General features: G+C 43.5%; 1 protein-coding gene across 13 annotated transcripts in view; it reads left to right on the plus strand.

Moving 5' to 3' along the window:
- RASAL2 (RAS protein activator like 2) overlaps positions 1 to 22,153 on the plus strand; it is a 295,807-nt gene extending 273,654 nt beyond the window's left edge. For 9 of the 13 annotated variants that reach the window (XM_075131485.1, XM_075131482.1, XM_075131483.1 and 6 more), the window contains 5 exons: positions 6,401 to 6,535; positions 8,730 to 8,932; positions 9,505 to 9,592; positions 14,119 to 14,149; positions 16,166 to 22,153. In XM_075131485.1, the coding sequence (XP_074987586.1) occupies positions 6,401 to 6,535; positions 8,730 to 8,932; positions 9,505 to 9,592; positions 14,119 to 14,149; positions 16,166 to 16,308 (600 nt within the window). In that variant the 3' untranslated portion in view covers positions 16,309 to 22,153. The remainder of the gene's footprint in view (positions 1 to 6,400; positions 6,536 to 8,729; positions 8,933 to 9,504; positions 9,593 to 14,118; positions 14,150 to 16,165) is intronic. The other 4 variants (XM_048860716.2, XM_048860717.2, XM_048860722.2 and 1 more) reach the window with 1 other exon arrangement.
- Positions 22,154 to 23,372: the final 1,219 nt, after the last annotated feature.

A 23,372-nucleotide genomic window follows, 5' to 3' on the forward strand; every position in this document is an offset into this window, starting at 1 on the left:
TTTCAAAAGCCAGTTAAGATGGCTGAGTTACAGTATATTTGCCTACTTAAGAGGAGGGAAATGAATTGATAAGAATAGCATAGAATCCGTATTGCCCAACTGCTAAGCAAAAACAATATTCTCATCAAGTATAAAGAAATGTATATTTTGTCACAACCCAACAACCTTAGCTCTGACTCTGTCATCAGTAATATCAGAATATGAACAAAATGGAAACACTTAATAGAAATATATATTTGCCTATGTCTAATGCCTATTGATTGGCCTCATATGCAAATCCATATACTTAATTTTACCATAAGTTAATTTTACATTATGCATATTTCATCTTACACAATTTTGGTCTTAACAAACAGCAATTATATAGTGTTGAACAAAAAAAGAGTGTGATGAATATTTTAACTGATGTGTACAATGTAATGGTATCCCATAAAATGAAATACTTAAATACTGAAATTGAGATACAGTCCATACAAATGCCCAACAGTCCATAGCACAACCATCTTCACTCTGATCTGTAAAAATGTCCTGTATTCATTTGTCTGCTCTAGGTTAGAACAGTGCATTTATGTTTATCATCTAGGCCGATTAAGGTTTATGATGTCCTTAACTGTTAATATTCTTGCTTTTTAAGTACTTGAGTTTTGTAGTTTGTGAAAGCTGAGTATATTGTTGTCATTCAGTGACCTTATCTGGCTTTGAAAAGAGGCTCTGGGATGTATTAAAACCAGCAGCTTGAATTGCATAGGGAAGCAGAAAGGAAGCCCCTGCAGTTCTGACACCAGCTTTTATGTGCTCATGCTGACACAATAAGTGGGCCAGGTGGCTGCATTCTGCACTAGCTGAATCTTCCAGGTGATCTTTGCGGGTAGGTCCAAGTAAAGGGCTCTACAGTGTCCAATCCTGGGAGTCACAAAGGTGCGAGCTACAACCTCTTAGGCTTGGTTTACACTTAGAAATATTGTCAGCAGAGCTGTATTGATTCAGAGTGTGAAAAAAATTGCACCCCTAACTGACAGCTCTGGTAAACTAAGCTGGTAGTGCAGATTTTGCTTATACCAGCACAGCAAAAAAGTCCTTTTGCTGGTACAGCTGTATCTCCCCCAGGCAAAAGAGCTCATTGCTGGTATAAGCTGTATCTCCCCCAGGAGAGCCTGTTGGTATCACTCTACCAGTACGTATCTACCCCAACAAACCCTTTTAAATGTAGACGAAGCCTTTAGCAATGTAAGGGAGAAAAAGCAGGACAACCCATACCTGGTATCTGGGACCCCGAGAACAATCAGTGCTTGAAAACTACCATATGGTGTCTGGCTTTCGCTGCTGTAACTGAAATCAGAAATATTGAATCACAAAGCCAAGCTTATTAGGCAATTATATTTATATCAAAGAAATGAATCCCATAATGTTTAAAGTTTTTTATATTGTTTGTGTCCATATCCCTCATTTTGGGTGCTTGTCTTGTATGTGGGTATAGGCCGGTTGATAGATACAGTATGTTGGATGGTACCATAAATTATATGTTTAAACCACTGCTGGGATAGGGGGAATCTTCCGCCTAGTATAATAGGAGCTGTGCTTGGAAATCCACTCACTGCTCTTCTAATGCTTCAGCTGCCAGGTGAAACAGTGTGTGTTCTGCTGGTAGCTTCATTTTGTACTGCAAGTAGTGCCTTATCAGAATTCCCTCTAGAAATAGTTGGTTTCCTTAAGGTCTTTTACTGGAAATGGCTAGAAAAATAAACACAAACTTACTTGAAGGCAGTGGGGGCAAGGGAACATATAGGCTGTTTTTGAAAGCAGCCTTTAAAAAAATATTATTGACCCTTTTCTCCAGCACATACACGTGCATATGGGCATGCATGGGAAAACCTACAGCCACTGCCCTTTGCATGTTTATGAGAAATCCCCAGGTGGCTACATACAACTCCTTGGATAATCTCCTTTCGAGTCTGTTGCATCTTGAGGCTTGAGGTACTGATTGCCATATTCCTATGAAGTAAAGCATTTTCCTCCACTTACTTAGAAATGACAGTCCCAAAGTGATGTCCCAAACTTTCCTCCTCGGTCTACCATCTCCTTTTATCCTTCAGCCATGTTGCTGCCTTTAGCTATGGTCAGCTTCAACAGACTACATTTATACTGGCCCTGTAGATTATAAAAGTTGAGTTATATGTGTCTGCCCAGATTTCCACCCTTCCGTTTCTACACTGACTCTTTTCACCAGTACAGTTACATCTGATGAAGTGGGTTTTAGCCCATGAAAGCTTATGCCCAAATAAATTTGTTAGTCTCTAAGGTGCCACAAATACTCCTCGTTTTTTTTACCAGTACAGTTAGTTTCCTTGCTCCCACTTCAGTCACAGATACCAATCTGGTCTGTTGTTTGGTATCCCAGACAACTGAGAAACTTCTTGAGCTTTTCTGACTTCAGTGGTTAGCCTGTTCTTGAAGCAAATTCCACTGCATATTTTTAATTGCAAATATCACTGTGGAATTCTTTTTCTGGCTTAAAAAAAAAGTTGGGTGAATTCTCTCTGAGTGTTGCTTTGTGGGTATTTGTCATTATCAACCTCTTTCCAAGTTTCATATGTTTTTGAGCACAGAGCAGGGCTGTTTGCTTGTCTGGGAGACGTTAGCTTCTGCCTTTCATTTCCATTTAGTGAGTAGGTGGGGGATAGAATTTTCAGAGGAATTTTGGTATTGAATAAATTTCCCTCTCTGACCTCTTTTCTGCAATATTGTCACTTGGGGCTCTTGTTAGCATTTTCAAATTGCATCTTACCCTTTGCCGTCTGCTTCTTTGTTGGTGTCCTAACTGTTCATGCTTTTGAATTTGATTTCTGAAAACATTCCATTCTTCAATTTAAAGGTTAACTGAAAGGATATGCTGGTGAGCCAGAGGTCTGGAAGGAGGTCGTTAATGCAGTTTGTCCTGACCCTTGTGCTATCTTATCCCTCCAGAACCAAAATAAAAAGCAATTGTGTTTTTGTTAAGGATCAAAATCCTTCCAGCCTTCTAGCAGTTCCCAGTGGCTGCAACAGTATTTACTCCTGAGAGGTGCTGATTGGTGGCAGAGCTGCCCATGGTCCATATTCTCTCCTGCTGTCTGTCTCACAGCAAATACTGCCAGGAGAAGAGTCTAACTGCAGGACCATATGTATAAAGTTGGGTCACTACTAATAGCAATATCAGTCATGCTGCCACCGAGAGGGTTATTAACCTTTCCAACGCAAATTTTTCTCTTTCCGGGCAGAGGCCTCCATCTCTGTCAAAGCCCTGAAATTCTCTCTGACCCATCTCTATGCCCATCACTGCCAAGTCTCCTTGTTGCTAGAATCAGTGTATCATCAACAGAAGATAACAGAGCCATTGTTGGTGGACCTAAGGCATCTCCTAGACCAAGAGCTGAGTCGCTGTGTGGGCAGCACGCTAAGTCCCTGAGCACGTGACTAAGGGCTAGTCTACACTGGCAACGCTAAAGCGCTGCCATAGCAGCACTGCTGCGACATGGCTTGTGTGGTCGCGGCACAGCGCTGGGAGATCTCTAAAAACCCACCTCCACGAGGGGCGCAGCTCCCAGCGCTGGCGCTTTACAGCGCTGAAACTTGCTGCACTCGGGGGTGTTTTTTCACACCCCTGAGCAAGAAGGTTGCAGCGCTGCAAATTGCCAGCGTAGACAAGCCCTGAGAGAGACTGGAACTGGAAATCCTACCTGGATGTCTGACCTGATAGGAGGCTGAACAAACTCTTATTTTAAGAGATTATAACTCCCCTATAAAACATGCTTCCCTGAAACCTAGCAAGCAAGCTCTCAGTCCAGCAGCTCACTCTGTTGTCTCAGTTAGTATTTTAAAATCTGAAATTCTACAGACCATTACTTAGTATGTGAAGCTAGTTAAGTACCTTTATGCATTTCAGAAGGAGGAGTAAAAATGAAAGGGAGGACATTGACCTGTTTGGACTCATAATTTAGCTGATTTTAAATGGCTATAATGTGTTGGGGAATGTCCCCTGCTCCTCAGATATCCATATTTTTTAGTTTACCTCTACTCCACTAAGAAATTAAAACAAAAAAACCCACACTCCTCCAGCAAAGCCAGTGACCATCGCTCATACCAGACCTGGATAACTACATCACTCAGTGCTCTGTTGCCATCCAGGCAAGGTGACGAATAAACACTGTTCTCATATACCTGTGTCCATCTGTGTAGTCGGACAGCCCCTTTTTGCATTCTGGCATACAAAGCCCTCCACATAAAGGTCCCAGAGCTTCATTCTAGATCCCCGTGTTCTGCCCCTGTCGCACAGCAGCAGCTTGGTGAGTACCTTCAGCCTTTGCGAGGCATAGTCTTCTGGGGCCTCACTATATTATGCCCCTTTTTGTCTTCTCTTCCCTGTGGCAGACTTGTGGACTTTGCCTGGGAACCTGGATAGAGACTGGTAAGAGCAGCTAGGCCCTAACAATAGCTCACTCTGCCTCAGTAGCAGCACCACCTCTCAGTGGATAGTTGGCCCCGGCGGGGAAATATGCTCAGACGCTCAAAAGGGCTCACATGGAGCTGCTAATCTGGAGAGTGGAGAAAGTGGTTTCCAGTGGTTCTGCTGTATCAGCAATGTCTCCAGTGGGGAAGAGACTACAGTAGCTTCCACCCCCCACACCTCAAAGTGCCCAGTCCACAATGGTCCTCTTTTCTTGTCTGTCTGAAGCAGTAACATAGGAGATGTAGGTCATGTGGTTGCTCAGACTTTGACTCAAGACTGCCTCCTTCCACATTAACAATGAGCCACTTCACCATACAGTATGATCCCCCACCCTCAGCTCTCCATCGGCTCTGGCTGAGTATGCCCGCTCTGTGGTGTAACTCTAGGCCCTTTTTATAGAGAAGAGTTTGAGTGCCAAAATTTCAGCAGAGCTGCCATAGTTACCCATAGTCTCTCTGCTCAGGACCATGACCCTTGGTAATAGGAAGGTATATTTATAGAGAAAAGCAAAATTGTCTTATCCCCACCAATGTGCTGATATTGTACTTAATGCTGCTGCCGAAACAAGGTATCAAATTGCCATGTTAACAGAAAAAGGAAAGCAGGCTGGGAAAAACTTTATTTTCAAGTTCCTCAGAGTGGGAGCTGGGGAAATAAAGCAATGTTGTTCTCCCAACAGCAGTATTTCCCAGAGTTTAGAAATTCTGGTGTCACGCTTCAGGGCATCCGTGCCCGTATTTTTTTTTCCTATGGTCCAACAAGGGGACCCATCTTTCCCTTCTGACTGGGGTATCTCCAGGCTGAACAGTTCCTTGCCTTCACCGTTTTGTTCCTAGCAAAGGCAAGCTAACCTGCTTACCTTCACTTCATAACAGGTTAACCGTGTGCCTGCCCCCATGTTTAGGTACCGCACAGCTCTTTTGGTGCATGCCTATTTTATTCTTAAGATAAAAGCACCACAGGGAAAACATATTAAAGACCATACAAGAACCTACATGCTTATTAATAAGCTTACCTGAAATCACCCCAACCCTACCACGGGCTCTGGCAGGAGCAGGCCTTAACACTTCACCTAAGGGGTTTTCTTGGGGTTTCAAGGGCTGATCACCATAGGAATTACATTAGCATCTCCCTAGAGGAGTCACATACAGTTCCACAGTACAATACACACAATTGCATTTTTAATACAATGAACCACAAAGGTATTAAAAAAAAAATTGCATCTCAAGTTAAGCACCTCACTTCTTCAAAGTAACAAACCTGCCATTCACAAGCAAGCTATGAATAAAAACTTCCTTGTCTTTAGTGCTGTGTGAGGGGGACTGAGACAGCTCTACCAGGAAGCTAGCTAGCAGAAGGTGAACATGGCCAGGACCCAGTCAGTAACAAGATTTTTTTTCCATAAAAAGGAAAGTGCATCTGCGACCAGATAGCATATCAGCAAGCACCAAACGGTCATCTCGTCAAATACAAGCCCATCTCCTTTCTGAAGTGTCTTGTACTGTCTTTAATCTTCCTTATAAGAGACTGAAACCACAGTATTTCTGGACTCTGGTGTGCGTTGTCTGATTCTGTTGTGTGCGTGTCTTCACTCCCCTTTCTCGTCCTTAAGGACGATGGAATTGTTTTAGGAAGGTGACTCTGATTGAGGTGAAAGGGAAGCTGTGTGCATGGGTTTAATGCAGAGAGGGGTCTTTCCGCATTAAACTTTTCCTGGATGCAGTGATGTTAGAGGGGTTGAAGTATAGTATGTGTCTGGAGTATCTCTAGAAGAAAGTAGCTGTGGGGAGCCTTTGATACTGCTGGACTCACGATGGCCTTCTTCCCCCATTTTTCTCCTCTGAGTAAGTTTGACTGTAGAGCCAGGCAGTATGTGATTTCTTTGACAAATGCTTACAGCCCTCTCTGCTCCAGGTCCAGTCACCTGTGGACTCAGCCACAATGTCACCAGTGGAAAGGACAGCTGCGTGGGTTCTGAATAATGGGCAGTATGAAGAGGAAGAGGTGGATACAGAGCAGCATCAAGATGAAGTAAAGCATGCTGAGAAGGTAATTGCAGTGTGCATTCACCAGTCTGAGCTCTTAGACCTGAGGCTTCCACTGAGCTCCTATCCACAGCAGCAGGCTGAACTGTTCAGAATGGTGGCATACCCTGTTGTGCCAGAATCATGCTTTCAAATGCAGCTGTTACTAGCACAGTTTTCCCTTCCAGCGTGAAAAGGAATTTTTTGTATCCACATCCTGTGTAAGCTACCCCACAGCTAGTGCATTGCATGGTTTCTGACCACAGATCTAATACGGTTCATAAGCATGTTGGGATGGTTGCAAGCTTTGTTTGAAACCATTGTCAAACACATCTACAGACTAAAACAGCATAGGCATGGCCAGAGCCTTGTAAATTCACCTGTAGCTGATGCTTGCTGTTTACCTCCATCATATTTTAAGACTGAAAATATCATATTGCCTCTATATAAATCCATGGTACGCCCATATCTTGAATACTGTGTGCAGATGTGGTCACCCCATCTCAAAAAAGATATATTGGAATTGAAAAAACGTTCAGAAAAGGGCAACAAAAATTATTAGGGGTATGGAACGGCTTCCATATGAGGAGCGATTAATAAGACTGGGACTTTTCAGCTTGGAAAAGAGACAACTAAGGGGGGGGGGGGATATGATTGAGGTCTATAAAATTATGACTGGTATGAAAAAAGTAAATAAGGAAGTGTTATTTACTCCTCATAACACAAGAACTAGGGGTCACCAAATGAAATTAATAGGCAGCAGGTTTAAAACAAACAAAAGGAAGTACTTTTTTCACACAACACACAGACAACCTGTGGAACTCTTTGCCAGAGGCTTTTATTAAGGCCAAGACTATAACAAGGTTCAAAAAAGAACTAGGTAAGTTCATGGAGGATAGGTCCATCAATGGCTATTAGGCAGGAATGGCATCCCTAGCCTCTGTTTGCCAGAAGCTGGGAATGGGCGACAGGGAATGGATCACTTGATGATTACCTGTTCTGTTCTGCCCCTCTGGGGCACCTGGCATTGGCCACTGTCGGAAGACAAGATACTGGGCTAGATGGATCTTTGGTCTGACCCAGTATGGCTGTTCTTATGTTCTTATATAAATCATGTCATTTAAATATATTAGATGCTGTTAGTCTCATTTTCTGTTATTTAAAGTAACACTGGTACTAGGATATTCCTCCAGCTCTGTGTTCTAATGTTTATGTGAATTTTAGGGGTCACGAAAATGAGTCTGGTTATTAGCCAGAGCATGGGTTAATGTGGGCACATATTATGCAACCTAGACCAACAATAGCCTTCATGTTCTTCCTGTCTTGGGCTTCACCTGATCAGAATACCAGTTGTTCAGATTGTGTAAGAGTTTGGTGTTGTGCACAAGTGTCCACCCTTTTTTCACATCTGTAATTTTCAAATATGATTTGAAGAAATGTGGGTCTCCTGACATCTGTCAGTAGTGTAGTGTGTTCCCGGGCATTTAATTGTCATGTCTATTTATAGCAACAATATACATTATTTTCCAAATAGGTATGCAGGCATACAGGTGCCACAGTCATGGCCATATAAGTCCCTAGATAAATGTCTTGGGTTTGGGGCAAAAATAAAAAATAAAGTAGAGTTTTAGGAATAATGAAGGACCTATAAAGGGAGAGTGAAATGTATGGAGGAGGCGGAATTACTGGAGGGAGCAGTCAGGAGAGAGAATGGAACTTCAGCAAAGTAAACGCCACAAAGGCTGTGTCATATAGTGTGTTAATGTGCTAGGCATCTGGACATCCGACTTCAAAGCTTGATTAGGTCTTAACGGAAAATGAGTTGTTTGGATCCCAGCCTAATCCATAGTGGATGTTTGTTCACTTCAGAAAACCACCATACACATAGGCACAATTAGCACCTGTCAGAGAGCCTATTCGGAGGAGCTAGGGGTTGTTCAGTCAGGACTGAGGCACAGTGGCAGGTTGTGTGGATGCCCAACAGTGGCATAGCAGGGGTGATGTAGGGCAATATTAGAAAATGTTAAAGTTGTATGGATAGGATCTTACGTTATGCTAGTCCATAGTTGGCCATAGTGACTGGTTCTAGCCCTTCCGGTCATTTCTCTCATTTTCTGTGTTATTAAAGAGGACAATGCACACCTCACAAAAATATCTGAACTCCTCTATCTGGCTAGCCCCTTTGCTTCTGATTCTGTCCCTTCCACTCCTGCCTACAGTACGAGCAAGAGATAGCAAAGCTGAAGGACCGTCTGAAAGTGTCAAGCCGCCGATTGGAGGAGTATGAGCGGCGTCTTCTGGTGCAGGAACAGCAAATGCAGAAGCTGCTGATGGAATACAAGATGAGGCTGGAAGACAGTGAGGAACAACTACGCAGGCAGCAGGAGGAGAAGGACAGTCAGATGAAAAGCATCATTAGCAGGTGAGAGGAGAGTGCCCTTTTTGAAAGCTTTGGTGGAAAGCATGGAAACTCTGTAGAGACTGAAGAAACCCAGTAGATTAACTTATTCCTTTGTGACAAGAAGAACATGATATTTTGCAGGCAGGCAGCTCTTGTCCTCAGTTAAACCCCCCAACACTTTGGAAGTGGTCTCATCCCCATTTTACAGATGGAAAAACTGAGACACAGAAGTTAAGTGACTTGCATGCAGAGCTGAGGAAAGGATCCAAGACCTTAACCCTCAAGTCTCTGCTCTACTCATTAGGTAGACCACACTGCTTTGAAAGAGGGAAGGAGCTCCTCTTGAAGTGTGGGCTACAAACTCTGGAATCAGTGGTCCTGTCACTGTTCAGAGCTGTTTAATTTTGGCATTGGTCTCCGTGTAAGGATTGAGTTTAGCCAATTGAAGTTGACAGAGGGGCAAATCGACTGCAGAATATTCCTCTTAAAAGGGAGAGCACCAGTTGTTGGGCTGACTTGTTTGAGCTACAACTGCATTGTCTGAAACACTCTAGAATTGTATTAAGATTTCCTGATCCCTGTCAATGTCCCAGGCTAATGGCGGTCGAAGAGGAGCTGAAGAAGGATCATGCTGAGATGCAAGCAGTCATTGATGCAAAGCAGAAAATTATTGATGCACAGGTAAGGAGTTTTGGATCTCCAAGAACGAAGCATTTCTTGAACAGAAACCATTAGGCCCCATCCTTGTGTCCCATGCAGCCACCATGTCAAAATCTATTAGATAGCTCTCAGCATTATTGTCTCATTCCCAAACCAGCATCACCCCATGGCATTGCACATACTACGTGCCTCCTTCATGGAGAGAATTCTGTTTTCACTCAACAAAGACTACAGCGTTTAGCACCCGTGTGATGCAGTACTTTATGGGGTTAACTGAAGCCTCTAAGAAAGAAGTGAGCTCTTGCTGTGTAGCATTGCACAATATACTGCTAAAGCCTTGTGTTTGACTTCAGCTGACTGTGTCTATAGTCAGTCTTGGAATAATGCCTACGGTGGCATGAATTTCCAGTGCTTGCCTTGGCTGATACAGCTTAGCTGTGGGAAAGGGAACTAGTAGATGCGGCACATAGGTGTAAATAATGCAGTTCTGCTCTTCCAGTGTTTGGAAGTATTGCTTCAAATCTGTTTTGCTTCCTTTCTGCATCAATGCTCACCCCGATAGAAACGAAGCTGATAAACAAAATATACAACCAGTTTGATCTCTGCCCGCTGCATTACGCTTGTGAGAGACTGTTTGTCAGTGCCCCTCGTGCTCAAGAGTGTAGAAATCTCTCCTGCTTTTGTGCTTTTTAATGATTAGTGTCACTTCCTAGTTACAATTTTAAAATATTTAACTTTTCCAAAGATACATGTAACAACAACAGCATCCCAGGTGGTTTCAGAAAGTCACCTCACCATGCAGGCGGGAAGTGCCAGAACCGCTGAGCTGTGGTTGGAATTTCCCTCCCTCGACATACGTGAGGTTATATATTAATCTAACCAAAGATGCTATTGGCATATTAGAGCAGAAGTGTGAGCAGGCATTTGTTCCATGCATCCGATGAAGTGAGCTGTAGCTCACGAAAGCTCATGCTCAAATAAATTGGTTAGTCTCTAAGGTGCCACAAGTACTCCTTTTCTTTTTGTTCCATTATGGATAGCCAACAGTAATGAGACCTGTGAAACGTATGAGCTCTGTATGTGTCACTAGGGAACATACACAAAGAAAAGAGATCTCAAAGACTTTGTGGTAGCAGAAACGTATTCTTCAGGAGGTTCTATTTTGGAATCTAGAAAAGTTTTAGCCTCTGAGGAGGAACACTTGTGTGTGCTGTCTCCCAGCACATTTTCCTGTAGCTACTCCTTCAGTGATGCTAAACTTGAAAACTAGAGGATTTGGACCTATGCCGTCTAATATGAACAAATCATTTGAGTACGGTATCTCTTGGTCCTTGCATTATGTTCAGCTCAAAAATATTTAGACTTCTAGGATGAGAAGATAATCCTGCTGGAATTGCACAATACCTGCTCCCCATACACCCTGCAGGATGTTCTAACTGAGGATGCCAGAATAGAAGTCATCCTCTTGTGATATAACTTAAGTGAACAGGAGAGTGAAACAGTGTGTGTGTTCACTGACTCTCAAAACCTAGGGCAAAAGAGGAGAATACAGGGGGCTTATATTTAATATTTGACTCCTGCGAATAAAGCGGAATAGCAGACCCTTTCTTCATGCAGATGGACTTTTGAGCTGAGCTGATGGTGGGGTGGGGACATGAATGAAACAAGCCAATTTTCATACTTAGTTACGGTCTCAGGGTCTCATTGTCCCAAACTGATGTAGCTCAGGCATGTCCAAAAAGCAACAACCTATTAGACTTTGGGGAGGAATGTGGATACCTCTTCTCTGACCATCCCCACACCAACTGTCTGAAAGAGGGGCCTGGGCATCCTCCTCTGAGTGGGCCATTCATCTGCTGTCTCCAACCTGAAGTAGAAAGATGTAATCAGTGGCATACAGAGCAGCGTAAAAGGCTTTTATAGATAGCCCTTGAAGATGATGGTTGTGACGGGTTCAATCACAGAAACCCCCTTGGGACTATCACCTGATGTGCTGAGACTACCTCTGAGCCCATTTTCTCTGCCAGTTTGGGCCTCCAGAACCCTGCCTTGTTGAGCCAGACACGCCAGTCTGCTCCAACACAGACTCAGGGTCTGACCCACACCCCCAAAGCTGCAGACTTAACTGAAAACGGCTTAGCAAGTGCTCCTGTCTCCAGCACTAGACAGCCAGCTCCCAATGGGATCCAAACCCCAAATAAATCCGTTTTACTCTGTATAAAGCTTATACAGGGTAAACTCATAACTTGTCCTCCCTCTATAACGCTGATAGAGAGATATGCACAGCTGTTTGCTCCCTCAGGTACTAATTACTCACTCTGGGTTCAATAATAAACAAAAGTGATTTTATTAAGTATAAAAAGTAGGATGTAAGTGGTTCCAAGTACTAGCAGACAGAACAAAGTAAGTTACCAAGCAAAATAAAACAAAACACACAAGTCTAAGCCTAATACATTAAGAAACTGATTACAGATGAAATCTCACCCCCAGAGAAGTTCCAATAAGCTTCTTTCACAAACTGGACTCCTTCCTACTCTGGGTCCAGCAATCACTCACACCCCTGTAGTTACTGTCCTTTGTTTCAGTTTCTTTCAGGCATCTCTTGGGGGTGGAGAGGCCATCTCTTGAGCCAGCTGAAGACAAAATGGAGGGGTTTCCAGGGCCTTTATATTCTTTCTCTTGTAGGTGGAAACCCCTTTGTTCTCCTGTGCAAAGTCACAGCAACAAGATGGAGTTTGTAGCCACCTGGGCAAGTCACATATCCATGAATGATTCAGCTTTTTGCAGGCTGATGCCATTGTTTACATGTCAGTTTGAACGTTCCCAGGAAAGCTCAGATGTGGACTGGCATCTCCCAAAGTCCATTGTTAGTTAAATGTGTCTTGATTGGGCACTTACTGAGAATAGTCCTTTCTCAAGAAGCTGACCAAATGCTTCACTGAGGGCTACTTAGAATCAAACACATTGAGATACAAGTACATAGCCAGTATTCATAACTTCAAATACAAAAATGATACACACATACAAACATCATAATCATAACCAGCAAACTATAACCTTTTCATAGACACCCCACTTGACCTCCTCTGTACAAGACCTGGTGCAACCATAGGACCCTCGTTGCAACAATGATCTATACAGTCACAGTTCATGTCAATAACATCACAATGGTGAATCCCATCTGGACTGTGAACTTGCTTTCAGGGCTTGGCCAGCTGCAGTGAGGGCGTATCTGTGCTGAGATGGGGGGGGGTGGAGGAGCACTGTAATAGATACAGAGAAATTGATGGGCGGGGGTCATGTAGCCAATAATCGGCCTAGAATGATCATGTCTGAGCAGAGAGGAACTTCCCCTCCCCTCTCTTTACCAGTCTATGCCAATAGCCTCTCATCCTCTGTGCGATACTGTGCCTGTTCCAGGAGCAACACGATGGGGATGTTGCATGCCAGAGAAGTCTGGTCCCTCAGTGTCAGCCTGCAGAAGGGAGGATTGTTGGTATGATCACCAGCAGTGCAAATTGCTTGAAGGGATCAGCCATGTGAGACAGAGTTCTGTACACATCCCATACAGTAACTCTGGTGTTTCAATGGCTAGGAAATGTAACCTTTTTAAAATGGAGAGAGAAGTTTTCCCTTTTAATCAAATTTCTTTCTCCCAGCCCAGTTCCCTAACCCCCTCCATATGGGAAACTTGGGGTTGATTTCTGGACCTCGTCTCTCACTCACCAAACCAACAAGAGCTGTGGGGGAGTGCCCAGGAAAAAGCCCAAATCAGGTTTAGAAGGGCGAGCGCATCAGTGAACCCATAGAAACACAATACCAGTAGTCCAGTCCTGTCATTTGATAGAGTTTCGTGGCCACAATGCAAGGCCTTTTGTGGGTCCTCGAGCAGAAAAGGGATGTTGGCAGGGTACTCAACACCTGGTTGCAGAGGACACAACTGTCTGAGGAACCAGATTTCTTTTACTGTTAATTAATCTGCTTCAAATTACACTTAGAAGGAAGATTGTTTTCAGACCATGATTCGTTGGCCAGTGGGGTTTAATGCACCAGGATAGAGATGGGAGGTCATTCTCTTTAGAGATACTTGGAACAGAACTGGATCCTGGTTTCTCATTTTCAAGATGAAAATGAATGCTAGGACATAGCAGTGAAGGACATTGGATTCTTGTCTCTTTCTTCACCAAAGAATGCTTTGCAGGAATTGCTGTCTGTGTTCAGGGTGTGGCATCCTTTATTAAGCTATGCACAACAGTCTTCTTGTTAAACTGACTATGTACATTACTCACAACTTTACCGCACAACGTTTGTAAATGTTGTGAATCCAGAGGCTCTTTCTGTGCTTCCCAGATTGAAAAGAGAGAGGTCTGGGTGATGGTAACCTCCCCAGAGAATAGCAGAGCTGCAAAGTGACACAACAAATCCTGCATCTTGGCAGGGGTTAGACTAGATGACCCTTGTGGTCCCTTCTAATCCTTTGATTCTATGATTCTATGAAATAGGCCAATTGCTATTGCAAGTGACATCTCCACTGTGTTAAATTACAGGTCATAAATGGGGATGAGATAATTCAAACAGGCAAGTAAACCCAATCAGTTCTCTAGCTGAGCAGTACCCAGCCCTGGCCTGGTGCACTGACCTCCTACACATTCCAGCTCCTACCACTCCCTGCACCTAATTCATGTGCATTAGGAACGTGTTTGGTTAGATTGCATTTTCCTTTGAGTGAGGAGGTATCAGCAGGGTGCATCTCCTTTTGTTCACCAAGCTCATGCCTTCAAGATTGACATTTTGGTTAAAGCTTTTCAGTTGTTCTGTCCATGTTTGATCTGAGTTTGCAATTACCTCATGTACTGAGCATGCTCAATCAGTGCCAGAAAACACCCCAGCCTTCCATTTTTAACTCTCTGTAAGGCCAAATTTTTTTAATAGAAACTTTTCTTTTGAAAATGAATGGGGAGATTGAGTTAGGGAAGGGAGGGACTTCCTGAGGAAACAGATCTCTGCTAAGTCAGGTATTTTTCTTTCTTCCTTTAAACCTATCTCCTCACTTTGGTGGGAGGGAAGGCTGATGCTTTACCTCTCAGATCTTGCCCCTTCTTTTTTCCCCTTTCTGGACTAGGAGCAGTGCAATGATAGGACAATGAGTGGTCATGGCCTGATCTTGCTATTGATCTCTGCTGACCCTGTTTCCTACGTCAGCTCTGTTATACAAGCAGCACCTAAACTCTGTTTTGTTTTGAGTCCCCCACCTTTATTCACTTGGGGAAACCCTTTGGGAAGAACAGACATTCTCCCTGATTGCACATGTCCCATTCAGCTGACATGCTGGGATGTGAACCTCATGGGGCTGCTGTAAAACTTATGTCTCCTGAGCAACATGTCTGAATTATCCCCTAATGTTTGTGCCTTCCGTACGTCATTTTTCCTTCCCTTTGTTTCTCAATGGGCTGGGGCTGCACTGGGCAGAGATTGCATGCAGCTTTTTTTAAAAATAAGAATATAAAATAAGTCAATCGGCTGGTAGCACGGAGAGCATGTTTACCTGCTGCAGTGTCCATTGCTGCTTTGTGTGGTTGCATTTTTTAAAGGCAAGACAAATATTGAAAGCTGACTTGTACCATCAGTCTCCTTGGTTTGAATCCCCTTTCTCAGTGTCCCACCTCAGATAGCACAGCTGATTTATTTTTTTATGTATTAAGTGCATTCAGCTACCCTTTAGCTTCTAAATACTTCATTGCTTGAAGTGGAAGCTAGCACTTTCTGTGCCAGAAGAATTAAAACCAGAACGAGAGAACCTTTGATTTTGTAAGTCCTGGAGCAACTCCGAGCTGGAATGGGTCTAGGAACAGTGTGGTTTGTTTGTTTGTTTTTTGTGTTCTGTTTATGCCATCTTCCCCCCGCCCCCCACACTTCCCTCTTACCCCTCCCTGCCCCCACCAAATAACCACTTAGTTTTAGCTTTTGGCTGCTTTTCTCCTGTGTTGCTCTTGTACCCTCACCACTGCTGGTGACTGCAGGCTGCCATTATTTGCTGTTTTAATTTCAAACATACGGTGGGTTTATACTGAGCATCTCCATGCAGTCTTTAGAGACAATGATCCTTACATACCACCTGCACTTTTCTTTGCAAAATGAAACCTGCCACCCCTTATTTTACTGCTGCCTGTTTCTGTTTTCCAAATTTTCCAATAAGGGAAAAAATTCTAAATCCAGGAAGGCTTTTGCGCCTTCGTCTGCCTTGTGAAAGGGCTGTAGAGTGAAAACCCTGAAATACATAACCCCCAAGGCTGGATTAGTTAACTAAGTATAACAATGACTTATTGGCAGCTTCCGTCATGTAAAGAAACCGGGGAGACCAAACTGGGGTGTGCAGAGCCTATGGCAAACTGGAGCCGTAGTACCTCCAAAAAACAGAAAGAGGCAGAGACATCCCCATTCCACAGGAAACGCTGGTAAGGATGTATCTGTCTAGAAAGCATCTGAAGACTTGATCACAGCGCAGGCAATGGAAGTTCCTGGCAAAGAAAGGGTTCAGGGAAGTGCTGTACTGGGTGGAATGGCTTTGATTTATTGTGTGTGTGTGTGTTTCAGGAGAAGCGGATCGTGTCTCTGGACTCAGCCAACACGCGGCTGATGAGTGCCCTGACGCAGGTGAAGGAGCGCTACAGCATGCAGGTCCGCAATGGCATCTCCCCCACCAACCCCACCAAGCTTTCCATCACGGAGAATGGTGAATTCAAAAACAGCAGCTGCTAACAGGTTAAATGCTGCTGGCCATCTGCCCTGGGGCAGGGCAGAAGGAAGCAGACTCAAGAAAGCCAAACACAGACTCCTTACAGGTTTACAGAATGCTGCTAAAAGAAAAACTCTGGATGGGGAAATATAGCCCACCGTTTAGACCAGGATAGTAAGGGCAAGGGCCCTCCATATCGCTGTGTATATACATAGGGAGCCTGTTGTGGGCCGTGTACAGAAAATGCCACTGTAATATACCAAAAGGAAGTCAACCATGTAGATTTTTTTTTAATTATTGCTATTTTTATTATTATTTTTTCCTCTTGTTCAAAGCACTGCAGTCCTTGGGGAGGAAGAAGAGGAAGAGAGAGGAATGTGTGTGCGCATGTCCAGTGTGGGTGAAGGCGTGAGCGAGCAAGAGAGACAGAAGCAGTTGGTTACTTAGAAGCTGTACATATTAGGGTGATTGATACAAGTACATGGAGTGAAGTGAAATATTAGTTAAATGAATTATAAAAGAGACTCATCTGCCGATTTTAACCTTCTCTTCCCCAGTTCTTTAACTGAATACAACTCCACACCCAACCTTCACGCAGGAACACTGGATCCTGTTGGCTTCTGTATCTGCTATTGCTAGGATACAGGCAAAAGGCTATTCCAGTCTCTCTGAGCATACTGAGTAGGAACTCTTTAGAGCAGTAAGCCCATCTCCTTGTGGTCTGCCCAAAGCCAGGCTTTCCACCTAATAGACAAAGGGAATTTGCAGTTTTAAAGGTGGGATATTTTTACCCCAGTTATAGTAAGGTTTGATTTTTCCTTTTTAGAGTTTACAGAACTGTAAATACCTGTGTTTTTTGAACTTCAGTCCAATTCCCAGTGTGCATACAGTCCATGGTCTCAATGCAGTAACTATACAAATCTGTTCTCCACTCTCCATTGGAAATAATCAGGTTAGTATTCTAAGGAAAGGGCTAACCAAAGGGCACCCAGGCCCTGTGCAATAGATCAGTGAACGTAAAATAAAACTTTCCTAGTTTGTTTATTTTTAACTTTGTCTTGTTCAGTTTCACTTTCACCGTTTCACCCACTGGGTTATCAGGTATCACAACATCAGAGATGCTTTCTCCAGACTATGCATGATTTTTTAACATCTCCACCCCATCCAAATTAAATTTGCCTTTCTATTAATGTTTTTTGAGTTCTGTACGTATCCAGTTTTTTGCCTAAGTGAGTTTACAGCTGAACCTCAATGTCCCCCATAATGTTGCACCTGCTTCCCACAGGAGCAAACTTTTGCAGGATGTAAATGAACGCTCATCCTGAAATTATAAAGTGACCTTGTGGGAAGGAAGATTTTGTAATATTACATGCCATACAAGATTAACAGGAATTACACAGTATTGCCAACTCTCATGGTTTTATCAGAGGTCTCGGAATACTTAGTGTGGGTTTTTTAAAGCCCCAGCTTCTGGAGTCAAATGATTGTGAGAATCTTCACTTTCAGTTTGTAAACAAGTACATTTTAGCTCTTGTTATTGCAGAGAAAAACAAGAACCTGTGAATCTTAAAGGCTCAACACAAAGCAAGTAAAAACTAGACCAATTCAAATTAGAAATTAGGTACAGATTTCCAGCAGTGAGGGTGATGAATCATTGGAACAAGCTACCAAGGGAAGTGGTGGATTGTCCATCTCTTCATGTCTTTAAATCAAGATTGGATACCGCGTTGGAAGATGCGCGTTAGTCAGACACCAGTTATTGGACTCAATCCAGGAGTAACTGGGTGAAATTTGAGGGCCTGTGTTATGCAGGAGGTCTGACTAAGTTATCTGATGGTCCATTCTGGCCTTAAGCACTATGATTCTGTGAAAACTTTACTATTTTAAAAATCTTGGGATTTCTAAGCCAATCTCTTGACTTTTGGGGGCCTGATTTGAATTCTCTGACCACTCGGGTTTGGCAATATTGACAATGACCTTAATTCAGAATCATTTGTCCAAGTTTGTTTGCTGTTTAGAAATGAATTCGCCTAACTCTTTAGGCCGAATCTATTTCTTTGTTGTAAAGCGCAATATGTTAACTGTGCGAGTTAAAAGTTACTTCCATTAAACATACATGCACACACATATATGTACATATATAACTATGCACAAAAACAGAGAGACCATATCTCCTGTACTGTAGGACATATAAAGTAAAAGTGTATGAATCTGTTTTAGTAAGACCTTGGTAGAACACTTACCTGAAGTGAGTAAGAATTTATTTTTAATGTTCTCTCAGCTCAAAGCTGCTTCCTCTGCCTAGTTCTCAAACATGATAGGTACTAAAGAGCAAGGAGAGGTCCTGCTTAATGTTCTTAAAGCAGCACAGACAAGTTTATGGAGGCTTCTGTGCTAATGGGGCCATGTAGTGGATCTGCACAGTAGTGATTTTTTTTTTTAAACTTTCCAAACAATGTTTTCCAACTCTGGGTCATTGTGACTCCTGCTATTTTCTCCCTTGGAAGCTGTGCCTTTCACCCTCTCCTCCTAACCACATACCAAGGCTGCAGTCATAGTAACAGCTATGGATCCATTTGTCTATTGTGAGTAGCTCTCATGTTTTTGCGAGAAGCTCTTGTCCAATGAAACCCCCTTTAGCTCAGCGTTTTTGTGTGGCTTGGAGGCAGCGACTGCACGCCTCCCCCTGTGTTATATAACTGCACACAAATTAAGTGAAGTTCACTATAATTACCCTAGATTATATTCACCCAGCGGTGCTATGCAAAATCTTTTTCCCAAAAGCAGCCCTGTAAATGGGTGTGTACTTTAATCATATAGTATATACAGCATGTGGTGTGGGTGGGTTTTTTCTCTGAAGTTCAAGATTAAGGAGCAACTGAATTCTTCGTCTATGCATTATTTTGTGGGGGCTAGAAGAAGGTTTACATGGAGATACAGACTCCAGTCGAAATGGCATTCTAGTGGTGCTAGGCTAACGCTACTGAGGGAGATGAGCTGACCAGAGCCTTATGGTAATCCATGAACAATCACTGCTTTGATGTGTGATTAGATGGTGAAGGCTCTTGGGAATGTATTGTGCACTTGCCTTTGTGTAAGGTTCACACAGGCTTCTGCCGAGAAATTCAGTAGGGACAGCATCTTTCCATGCATATCATATCAAATCATAATCAAGTACATGTAGCCTACTGGGGACCGTTGCACCACCAGAGTTGATGGCATCGTACCTGGCATCATAGAGTGAAGTTCCCTATGCATAGGATAGAGTGCTTTTAAATACAACTGCTCCTGGTTTTCAGAGGGGATTCCCTAGCTGCTGAAAGGTTATATAATGGGATTGGCGATATCTTGAGTAATGTATACATATGTGCACATCCTCCTGTGCTTTTCTTCAGTGTCACCCTGGAAAAGGCCACTGTTCTAGGGCTCAGTCATTACAGCTTGTTGCTGTGATGATGTTTCTGTTGGTTTATAATTTCCTGCTCAGGTAAAGGTGGCAGCTGCACAATATTGTTAAGTGAAAGCGGATCAAATATGGAGCAGAACATTACACTTCTGTGTTCTGCTCCCCCTTTGTTTTAGAGCTGCTTTCTAGGGAGAGTTTCATTTGTTAAGAGACTAGAGTATGTGACATTGCCGGCTTCTCTTCTGTCCAGTCTAATCAAATTCAAGTGGCATTAAAACACACAGTAACAAGAAAAGAGCCTCATGGTCCATTTTAATATGAATGGGACAATAAACGTTTTCAGATGAGCAGTCTATACATTTCTACAGGAATGAGATGAAAAATAAATAGAACAAAATCTGATGATGAACTTTATAGCTTTTTAGGGTTTTGGCTAGTATATTGACAAATCACCTAAACGTAGTAGGCCATGTGTAATGCTATTGTGGGAGACTGGCCACCTTCACTTGAGGACAGCAGAGGTAATGTAGGAAGGCTTCTAGAAGTCTCTAGAACCCCTATCTGTTTGTTCCCAACTTTGGGGTGCCTCCATGAGTGCATCTCTGTTGGGGAGGCATTGGGACAGGGCTGCTAAGGGAAAAGGAAGGCGAGGATTCCTTATCCCAAGCTCTCTAGTGCCATCAGTTTCTATTAAGCATCACAGTTTGTGGTTAAACATTATTTTGACTTTAAGGAATGGCTCTTGCCATCTGATTCTCCAAGCCTCAACCTAAAACTGTAGCTTTCCACTGTCTGTGACTTTCACTAAATCTAATTTCCTCACCCTTCATCTGAGCTGTGCTGAGTGAGAGAGGGAGTTTACAATATACCTTTGCATTCTCAACAGTTATCACAGTGACACACAGGCCTCAGGCCAACAGACCTCTCTGTGGCCAGCCATTGACTGTGTGCGTGTGGTGCTATTTCTTGCCCCTACTCCTTGACAGAGAGAGTCCAGAAGCACTACTTGTATCCCGGTGTGATGGGGCTAACCGTGACTTTGGGGATTAGGTGCTTGCTGGCCAGATCCATGACTCTTGCTTTATGGTGGTCCCTCAAAAAAGACAAATGAACTGAGAGACCCTTTCCTATACCAGCCAGTTGGATTTCTGAATTTTAAATAAAAACTCTTGACCTGCTTGTGGTGTTGCAGTTAAGCACAATAGCATGTGTTGTGCTCTGGCGATTTGTCAAATTCTGAATGCTATATGTTGCATTGATGAGGGACAAAAGTAATCACACTGGCAAGAGAAGCAGTAAATATCTTAGGACAGGAGGAGAAGCTAAGGATGAGTGAATGGCTTAAATGTGGCCTAATCTAAAGGACCCTTCTTTGCAACACAGGGAATTCAGGTCCTAAAAAAGGAAAAGGGGTGGGAGTTGGAGTCACTAAGCATCTACTGTTTTTTCTTCAGTATAGAAATGGGTATTCATGTATATAAATACATACCTAGCTGCACATTTCAAACATTCTGTCTTAGAAACCCTCTCATATCATGAGAGAGCCCCAAGGAGGGTGGAGAGAGATGTGCATATTTCCTAGCTGGTGGACATAGGTTGTGTTCTGTGGTTGGATAACCTCTATATTCGGCCATCCCAGAATGTTTTTCTTTTACATTGTTGCAAATGCTTTGGCTTTTTTTTTTTTTTTACCTTTTGCATTAATTTCATACTCTACTGCTAGTTCAAACCACCAGCTTTTAACTAACCAATGGGTCAGTGATTTAACAGTGGTGTATGTTAGCCATATTCATTTGCTGAGTGACCAATGTGATGTATGTACAAATCCTATTTATGTGTTCTGTAAAAATGTCTACATCACTCTTGGGGAACAATTCATGTTTAAACCATTACATGTATATTTATATTGTTGATTAACATTAACCAAATAGGACATTATCTGGACAACCACTATTCTCCAACAGTGTGTGATAGATTTAAATGGTTAAATTTAGGTTGATGCTTTTAGACACTTCCTTCCCTACATTAAATTAGTTCCCATGAGAGAGAGAGAGAATGTCATTGTGAATCACTCCTGCCAGGAATCCTACCTGTACAAAAATAGATTTTCTATCTCAAGGGCCTTAATGAGAGTGTTACTACACAGGACTATTTTACAATGATAGCTCTAAATAATTTATTTTTTAGTTCAACAAATTACACCTTTAAAAAAGTAATAAAGTTGGTTTTCAAAACCATATTTTTATGCTAGTAGCACTGGACTGTTCAGTCTCTGAGCTCCATCTCTGCATTTCATTGCCTGGGTTTGTTCTAAAGAAGATTTATTTTTGTTCTGTGAATAATTTTTCCAAGGTTCTTGTATATGTACAGATATAGATACATTTGAGGTCTTTTATTGATATTCCTACAAAGAATACAAATAAACTTTAACTTTAAACAGTCTGGACTCAATCTGCCTGCATTGATTAAAATCTTACTGCTCTCACTGCTGGGTGATTGTACATATGTGTTGGGGCAAATTTTTTTTTTTACTAGTGGGAGGAAATTTGCAAGGCAACAGTATAATTCAACCTCTGGGACAGTTTGCATTGCAACTCCTTGAGCTATCCAAGTAGGGTTGCCAGGTGTCCAGTTTTCGACCAGAACACCTCCTAAAAAAGGGACCCTGGTGGCTCCGGTCAGCACTGCTGCCCGAGCCTTTAAAAGTCTGACTGGTGGGGCTAAGGCAGGAACCATTGCCAACGGGAGCTGTGGGGGTGGTGCCTGCAGGGGGAGGCAATGCACTGGCTGCGCCTCCGCCTAGAAGTCGAGGGACATATCGCTGCTTCCGGGGAGGTCCCAGGTAAGTCCTGCCTGGAGCCCACACCCCCTCCCACACCTCAACCCTCTGCTCCAGCCTTGAGCTCCTTCCCATACTCAACCTCCCTCCTGGAACCCACACCCTGACCCCCTGCCCCATCCCTGATTCCCCTCCCAGGGCCGGCACCCCACATTCCTGCCCCAGCCCAGAACCCCCTCCTGCACCATGATCCCCTCATTTCTGGTCCCATTGTGGAGCCCGCACCCCCAGCCCAGAGTCTGTACCTCCTCCCACACCCCAACCCCCTGCCTCAGCCCAGAGCCACACACACACACACACACGCACTCCAAACCCCTTGACTCCACCCCGCAGCCCCCTCCTGCACCCCAAACACCACATTGCTGGCCTGCACCCTACCCCAGCCCAGAACCCCCTCCTGCACCCTGAACCCCTCATATCTGGGCCCATCCCAGAACCAGCACCCCCTGCTGGAGCCCTCATCCCTCCCCATACCCCAACCCCTTACCCCAGCCCGATGAAAAGGAGCAAGTAGCAGTGGGGGCAAGCGAGGGATGGGGGGAAAATGTGGAGTGCACAGGAAACGGAGGTGGTCTGTGGCTGAAGAGTGCATCAGAGATTGGGCTTTGAAATTGCAGCTTGCTGGTGAACACAATATGGTTTGTCATTTATCTCTCACGCTGCTCTCCATTAGAGATCAGTGGAACCAGAATTCTATCCACTGACCTGAGTTTGGAATTCTGGTACTGTGCTTGGCCTCAGTTCTAAAGTTTGTCCCCTTTTGCCGCGCTCTGCTTCCCTATGTAGTAATTCTCCCTGGTTTTGAATCTTCTTGCCCACA

The sequence above is a fragment of the Caretta caretta genome, chromosome 8, assembly GCF_965140235.1.
Source record: "Caretta caretta isolate rCarCar2 chromosome 8, rCarCar1.hap1, whole genome shotgun sequence".
Lineage (NCBI taxonomy): Eukaryota > Metazoa > Chordata > Testudines > Cheloniidae > Caretta > Caretta caretta.